Source organism: Mus caroli, unplaced genomic scaffold (genome assembly GCF_978045245.1).
Source record: "Mus caroli unplaced genomic scaffold, Mus_caroli_1 scaffold_2, whole genome shotgun sequence".
NCBI classification, from domain to species: Eukaryota; Metazoa; Chordata; class Mammalia; order Rodentia; family Muridae; genus Mus; species Mus caroli.
Window position 1 is genome coordinate 94,930,550 of NW_028227257.1, and position 8,239 is coordinate 94,938,788.

Below are 8,239 nucleotides of genomic sequence, written 5' to 3' on the forward strand. Positions count from 1 at the left end.
AGTAATAAAGTTTCCCCTTTGCTGATGAGGAATGAGTACTGATTATAAGTTCACTCCAGGATGCCTATGTCACAAATCCTCGACAGTTTCTTGATGCCCCTTTCCTTGGAATATCAGCTCAGAGCCTCTTGAATACAAATAAGTCAGGCTCAAATTGTTACAGAAAAACAGTGTCAAACACGGCTAGAAAACTTTTATTCAGACTGATGCAAAATGAGAGAAAAATTTCAGTACCAACTGAGCTTAACTCAGCTGAAACAAATGGTGAGGGGGAGACTTTAAAATACTAAAGAAATAGATTTAAAACGATTGGATAGGAGAGAGAGAAAGCAGTATGATGAAGTTAGAGCGTCTGTGTTTGCAGTCATGTGTTTTTCGGTGCTAAGCTCTAGTACCACTAGGAAACATGGACCTTCTTCTTATAATTTGAAATCATATGTAGTCTAAGGTAATTCTCTAAGAAAAATGATGGTAGGTTTTTTTTCAGTTTTCCCAAGCAGGAACTTTGACAAGGCTGATGTGCTCTGGCTTTGAGCTGCTACAGTGGGTATGGGTGAAATCATGTGTCCTGACAATTAGCAATTCTCATTGGTCAAGTCTGAGATCTAGTTGAGAACAAAGTTCAAAGTAACAAAACTAAAGCTTGGCCAGTGAAAGGTAATTGCTCAGAGCATAAGGGTCCCTCTGAGATTATTTTTGCTCTTGAAGGTCTTGCTGATGCTGTAAGAAAATTGGGTATATAGCTCTGAAATAAGTATACGGACATAATTCTTGTCATACCAATGAATCATAACAGAACGCACTCTGAAAAATTCAATATATCATTTGCTACTTCAGGAAACTTGAACATGGAAATTCTGACCAAATTCTCTCCCCAGCCTCTGAGGTGTTAAAGCCCAGAATGTCATTCTGGATGTCCTCCTTGCATCCTTTCTCAAGGCCAGCACTCTAGGGAGGGCATGCAAAAGAATCAAACACCTGCTGGCTTACACTGGGGTCCACATTGCTCATTTGTCTTTTTTCTTTTATCTTTTTTCAGTTGCACTCCCCCTCCTCATGCCTGTCTACTTTAATTTGCAATCCATGCAAGTGATGTACCTGCGAAAATACTGGACGGTGAGTCACTCATCCCATTTTCTAAACCTAGACCAGATAGAAAATGAGTTGACAGTGCTTAGTGTCCTCGGGTATAGCTTCTGTGAGTAACAGGACATCAGATTGAGACATTTCTCAAAGAACAAGATCTGAAAACATATTCAAGACTTCTCACTGTATTGCTTATCTCTGCAGGACATTGCATGGGTCAGCAGCTTTTACATTCGTTATTTCATCACATTTGGCCCTTTCTATGGAATTTTCGGAACAGTGTTGCTCATATATTTGGTCAAGTAAGAATATTCTCTTATTTCTATAACTTGTTTTTACCAGAGCTACTTGTAATTAGCAAAATATCATGATAATGTGGTCCATTCCCATGAAAGGCAACAGTTCAAGTGATTGAATAACACAAATTCCATCTAAGAAGAATTTGTCCAGGTTCAGTTGTCCCCATGTTTTTAGATTACCAACTAAGCCATATCAATTTTTCTTTAAGGCCAATATAACTTAAGCTGCTTTGACATCATAAACTCTGCCAAGAATCATGATAGGACAAGACAAATTTTAAGCTGTAATGCAAGAAGTTCTTCACCAAACCACATGGCTTCAAAGCACTATTGTGCATAAATAGCCCTTTCCAAACTTCTAATTAGTTTATAGTTCATTCAGTTGCATTGCTATACTAAATCCCTATTAGTTGTAAAGACAATGAGAGAAACCGTGGATCAGACAATCTGTTAAGTGTTAACAGTCATCATTTTGTTTGATGTAATCCCCATATTGCCTTACAATGTAGATAGTATCATCTTTCTGCTCAAGGAACTGACGTTTGGGGGATTAAATTGCTTGCCTAAGGTAACAGAACAAGTAAGGGCAAAAATGTTGTCAATATAGAACTTGAACAAAACTCTATCTGTTGACAAACTGTCAATTACTTTACAAATGCCCTTAAAGAACCTGGCTTAGTTTTTTTCTTTTTTCTTTTCCTTATGCTAGGCATTGAACTGAACTTCCTGCATATCAGGAAAACACTCAGCCCCCCCAATATCTTTTATGCTTGCACCAAAGCTAGAGTAGAATATTTACAAGCAGTGCTCCTTTGAATCAGGAAATGGGACAAGCCATTATCATCAAATACTTGTGTGCCAAAACTTGTTAGAAATGGCACTCGATGCTCGCAGTCAACCATCACACTGAGCTCATGGACCCTGACGGGGGAGCTGGAGGAAGGACTGGACAAGCAAAGAACAATGTGGGCTGGCCAGACCACCCGGTGCTCCCAGAGACTAGGACACCAACCAAAGGGTGTACAGGGAGGGATCCATGGCTTCAGATACATATGTAGCAGAGAATTGCCTTTTCTGACATCAGTGGGAGGGGAGGCCATTGGTCCTGTGGAGGTTTGATGCCCCAGCATAGGGAGATGCTGGAGTGGTGGGGCAGGAATGTGTGGGTGGGCCTGGAAGTACCCTCATAGACACAAAGTGGAGGGGGAGAAGGAAGATGGGATGGGGGGCTGTGGATGGGAAATCAGAAAGGGGGTAATATTTGAAGTGTAAAGGAATAGAATGATTAATTAAATAATAATAATAAAAAGATTTTTAAAAAAAGAAGAAATGGCACTCGAAAAGGACATAGACAGTTACTAGAATCTTAGAGCCACTTTCATTTCCTCCAGGGTTTGGCCAGTTCAGAGGTCATTCAAGCTCAGTGATTACACCTAAAACATACTAAATGAGTTGCCACTCCCACTTTTTATTCCTCCACAGGTTTATTGAGAGCCCCTGGATTGCTTATGTTACCCAGATGAGTCACGTACCAATGAAAATGAGCAGGGAAGAGAACCACGACTGGCTCAGCACTCAGGTGATGATGATGGCATTCATGAGGGACAGTCCTTCCAATCAGACTGGCTTATAACTGCTAACCGCAAATCAAAATAATAACTTGGCCTTCATAAAACAGTTTCCTGAGGACAGGCATCATGAGATGTTTTGCATGCAATGGAACAAGGGGGACACAATGATTATTCTCACTTTACAACATGATGAAACCTACTTGTGAGAAGTTTTGGTAACTTCTATATGGTCACACAACTAATACATGATAGCAACAAGCTTTAAACCTAAGCAGTTTGATTATAGAGTCTTGACTGCAAAGTAAAATCAGTCAATTAAAATCCCGAGGCCCAATCTGAACCACTGGTTGTTTGTGTACATGAAGGTTTACTGGGCCATGGTCATGTTTCTTTATTTATATATTATCCATGGCCACTTTGATGCTACAACAAAATTGAATGTTGATGACAAAATTAAAAGATGTACTATTGAAACTATAACGTACTCCTTTATTGAATACAAAGTGATCATGCCAGAAACTATATACACACAAACAATAAAAAAAAAAAAAAATAAAAAAAAAAAACTTCAGTGGAACCGGGCGTGGTGGCACATGCCTTTAATCCCAGCACTCGGGAGGCAGAGGCAAGTGGATTTCTGAGTTCGAGGCCAGCCTTTTCTACAAAGTGAGTTCCAGGAAAGCCAGGGCTATGCAGAGAAACCCTGTCTCAAAAAAACAAAACAAAACAAAAAACTTCAGTGGGTTATACTTACATATTTGTTTATATATGGACATATATATGTAACAATAGTAATCAAAGAAAAAGGCTATCATTGTGAGAATAGAGTAGTTCATGGGAGTAGTTTGAGGGGATGTTCTTGAGGAGGACTGTAGGGAGGAAAGGTAAGGGAGAAAATGCTACAATTCTATAAACAATAGTCTAAAGATAATGTTTATTATCTGAGAATTTATAGAAAATGTGTTTTGATTTTCTATTCTAATCATTAAATATAACAAAGTCTTTCAAGTGAATCTAAGACTTCAAATTGTAAGACGAGTTGTACCCTAGCAATCAAAGGGCCCTGACCCTTTAGAGTCAAGAAGAAGGGTTCTCGGGTGTTTGCCCTGAGAGCTACTTCCATATCTTTCAGTTCACATTCATCATTTCTTTAAGCATTGGTTAGGTCCCATGCTTTCCACATACCCTTCACCTTTTTATGTGAGAATTATATATTTGGATAACATCTTATAAAATAGGGCTTTTAAAACATTGCCCATGATATATGTTATATAATTTTTCCTATGTGGTTCTTAACCCTGTAATTTTACTGTAGAAGGACTTCATTAATACTTCATTATTTCATGTCACTCAGAAGCCCTCATGTTCTAACCTAACCATGCATTTTACAACACAATCCTAAAAACCCATCTACATCAGTCAAACTCCTCATTCATGATGAAATAACCATCTGTGTCTGAGGAATGATTGTGGCATTTTCTCCTTCAGTCCTAATATCCCTTGACATCTATGTGTACTTCTTAGCAAAATATATTAGTATGTTTTAAATGGTAAACTTCTTGAAGGCTGGAACTGTGTCAATGTAACTCAGTTATATATTTACTAACAAATAAAAAGTAAACAATAATATGCATGTTAGTAGATTTACATAAAAGATATAGCATTTTTTGACACTCAGGCTCACTTATAGCTAATACAAACTTTTTCTTTGCAGATTGTGGCCACCTGTAATATTGAACAGTCCTTTTTCAATGACTGGTTCACTGGACATTTGAACTTCCAAATTGAACACCAGTGAGTGATGCAAATGGTCTATTATGGAGCAATGTCTGACTGACCCTTATTATCATGCAATATGGCACAACCATTCAATTAAGAGTCTCAGAGAGTTAAAAAGTTTAACCAGAGTTCACTAAAGACAGCTGCCCATCAGTGCCAAATGGCTGGGATAGTGGGGTGAGAAGGAGCACCTAACTGTTGTGAGAAGTGAAGTAGAATCATAGAAATAGACCAATAACTTAGTTACCATATGTTCTGAGTTTTAAGAATAGGTGATGTCTATGGTGGGGTGCAGGAGGTATCTGGAGTATGAGTTCATGTGCTCACGCATATTTTGTTTGTTAAAGAGACCTAAGAAAAATTATAGCCCTTCAGTAACCAAGTTTTGTTGAATTTAAGTGCAATTTAATGTAAGTATCAGGTTAGGGCCAAAGACATAAAATAACCAAGAATGAAATATAGCTACTTCTGAAATTCACCAGTGAATCTAAAAATATCCTTCCAACTAATCAGTGAACTGGAAGTACAATAAAGAAATGGAAAATGGTAATGTTTGGACATCTGATCTCCCTAGAATGCTTACAAGATGCTTCTCATGGTTCCTTCTGTGAAGTTACATCTAGGAGGCAGAGAACAAAAGAGTTCTTAAGGTCTTAATGCTGTTTTTTCAATCTTTATTCTTTGTAAATGCTTGCACATCCTAGCAAAAGAAGAATCATGAGTTATATATTATTAAAGAAAATATACAGGTCAAGAAAAATTACTGGGTTTGCTACATGCCAAACCTTGGATTAAAGACTTCTTCCCTTAAATTCCAATCTGAACTTCAATTTAAATGTCACAGCTAGACCTAGGTGAATACTTAGTTGTTCAACAGTACTTTTTAGAACATGAGAGAGGCAAGAATGAAGGAAACATGATCTGATCTTTTAGCCAATTCATAATACTAGCTAATCCATATTTTCATTTGAACTGACCAAAAATATGCATATTAAATGGCTAGTAGTTAATCTCTTAGCATTTCCCAAACACTTGCCATTCACATGGCTTGTAGAGATGTTACAAGAGAAGAGTTTGGGGTAAAAGATTTGGCTTACTAGAAGGCTTATACAAGGTCAAGTTTGGGTCTTCATTCCCGATACTATTTTATTTAGAAATAAAAAAAATAAAACTCCTTCTGGGTTTCTCTTTAGGTTTAAATCTCACATCTGCTGTTTGTTTTCTTAGCCTCTTTCCCACAATGCCACGCCATAATTACCACAAAGTGGCACCTCTGGTGAAGTCACTGTGTGCCAAGCATGGATTGCAGTATATAAATAAGCCCATATTGAAGGCCTTTGGAGATATTGTCAGGTAATAACACAATATAACTTTGCTCATTTTCCTTTCTTTCCAATTTCTAAACTTTTCAGCAGCTTTTGAATCGTTCATCTAACAACCATTTGTTAAGAAACACTAGTATCAACAATAATAAAGGCACACAAATCTTTACCATTTACCTACTTGACTTTATTATATTTCTTATTAGAAATACCCTACTGTTCTCCTTAGATCAAATTTCCTGAAATCATAGCTATATAAGATTTGTGTTTGTATTTATTTCCCATAGACCTCTGGACATACTTTAGAATTTAACATGATTGGAAAGACCAACAAATCTTCTGATTCGGTGGAGAAATTATTAATGTGTAGATGGGTGTGATGCAAGAATCAGTCAGGGCAATTAGCCATGTGTAGTTAATCTAACAACAAATACATATGCATGCACATGCATTTTCCTGCAGAAGATGTTACTGACAACTTTAAAACCACTGGTCTGAGTTTAATAATGTTCTATTAAAACAAAACAAAACAAAACAGGGCAATATTTTGAAGGCTACCATGGCCACATCTGATCTCATCTGGCTCTTTCAGACTGTCCACATTCTTCTTCCTTTCTGTCATATGCACTTCTGGTCTACCTCCACTTCCTGAAAATAACTGTACCTGACCATCTTATCCCTTTGCCACTTTTTCTCATGCTTGCAACATCCTTCAAAATGACTGCTCTTCATTTCACCTTCTCAATCCACAATCATTCTCTAAGACCATTGCAATTTTTTCCCTTATGTCAGCCTTCCATCTCAAGACTAAATCTATCCTTATCACAGTCCTTATCACAATCTTGATTAAACAGCTTGCTGAGTAAACAATTATTTAATGCTTATCTTTCAAGATAAAGAGTCTGTGTGTCCAGAATTCATTTCTGTCTCTTTTGATGTTACATTCCTAAACCCTAGAAATTCATCTTCAACATTATAAAATAGGGTAGGTAGATGAATATGGTATGAGTTTATATCTAAGTATATGGTATAGAAAATAATAAAACAAAAACTAAACTCAAATCTTCTCCCTGAAAAAAGGCAAATTTATCTGCTAAAAGAAATTCAGTGCATTTGATCCCCTTCCCTGGTTCACATGCAATGACATTTATCAAATATGACTAGAAACTACATTGTCTCAAAACAAGCGGTGAATCTGATAAATGATTCATGGAGAATCCCTTTGCACTGAGTTTCACTTTCTGACAATTTTGTTTTCTTTTCTAGGTCCTTGAAGAAGTCTGCTTCCCTCTGGATGGATGCTTACTATGAATGATGCAGAGCCTTGCATTTATTGGTGTCTCTGAAGAGGGTGATGTCTGTGCATGTGCTTTTCTCTGATTAACTGAGAATTAACTGGCAAAAGCAGCATACATGAGTGTCCCAGGAATGTGAATCCCAAGAATATATATTAACCTCTCCCTGAAGGTCTTCTCTGTAACTGAGAGAAAGAAGAAACAGAAAGATGACTTCTCTCAGAATCACAAAGGGAAGACACTCTACTTTTTCATTAGGGTCCTGGACTTAGTTCCAATAGACCTCAGTGAAATTGTTTCTTGAGGGGTATAATATGATGTAGACAGAAGTGAAAGTGAAAAAAGTAAAGATCTCTGACAGAGCCCATTGAAAGTCAGTGTAGTTGTTCTTAGAAGAGAATTGTTTATTTAAGACATTCCTGCTGAATAAATTTTTGCTTAATCTCCTTTAAAATAGGTGAACTTCAAATTGTGATTTTAATTAACATTAAAATACCTTCAAATGCTTGTCTTCACTTTGCACTTGCAGTATTGTAAATAAAACATGTGTGTTATTAGTGTATATATGCATGTGTTTCTATATGGAGAAATTAGAATTTCTATAGTCTCTTAAAAGAATTCCCCAAGAAACTCAAGAAGAATGAAGACCAAAATGTAGACACTTTGCCCCTTCTTAGAATTGGGAACAAAACACCCATGGAAGGAGTTACAGAGACAAAGTTTGGAGCTGTGTCAAAAGGATGAACTATCTAGAGCCTGCCATATCCACGGTTCCATCCCATAATCAGCTTCCATACGCTAACACCATTGCATACACTAGCAAGATTTTACTGAAAGGACCCAGATATAGCTGTCTCGTGTGAGTCTATGCCGGGGCCTAGCAAACA

The 8,239-nt window shown here is 37.2% G+C and overlaps 1 protein-coding gene across 1 annotated transcript in view; it reads left to right on the forward strand.

Moving 5' to 3' along the window:
- Window positions 1–7,906, forward strand: part of LOC110289969 (fatty acid desaturase 2-like protein FADS2B) — a 45,122-nt gene extending 37,216 nt beyond the window's left edge. The window contains exons 7-12 of the mRNA XM_021156410.2: window positions 1,040–1,116; window positions 1,291–1,388; window positions 2,868–2,964; window positions 4,671–4,750; window positions 5,963–6,088; window positions 7,324–7,906. Of these exons, the coding sequence (XP_021012069.1) occupies window positions 1,040–1,116; window positions 1,291–1,388; window positions 2,868–2,964; window positions 4,671–4,750; window positions 5,963–6,088; window positions 7,324–7,372 (527 nt within the window). The 3' untranslated portion in view covers window positions 7,373–7,906. The remainder of the gene's footprint in view (window positions 1–1,039; window positions 1,117–1,290; window positions 1,389–2,867; window positions 2,965–4,670; window positions 4,751–5,962; window positions 6,089–7,323) is intronic.
- The last annotated feature ends 333 nt before the right edge of the window (window positions 7,907–8,239 follow it).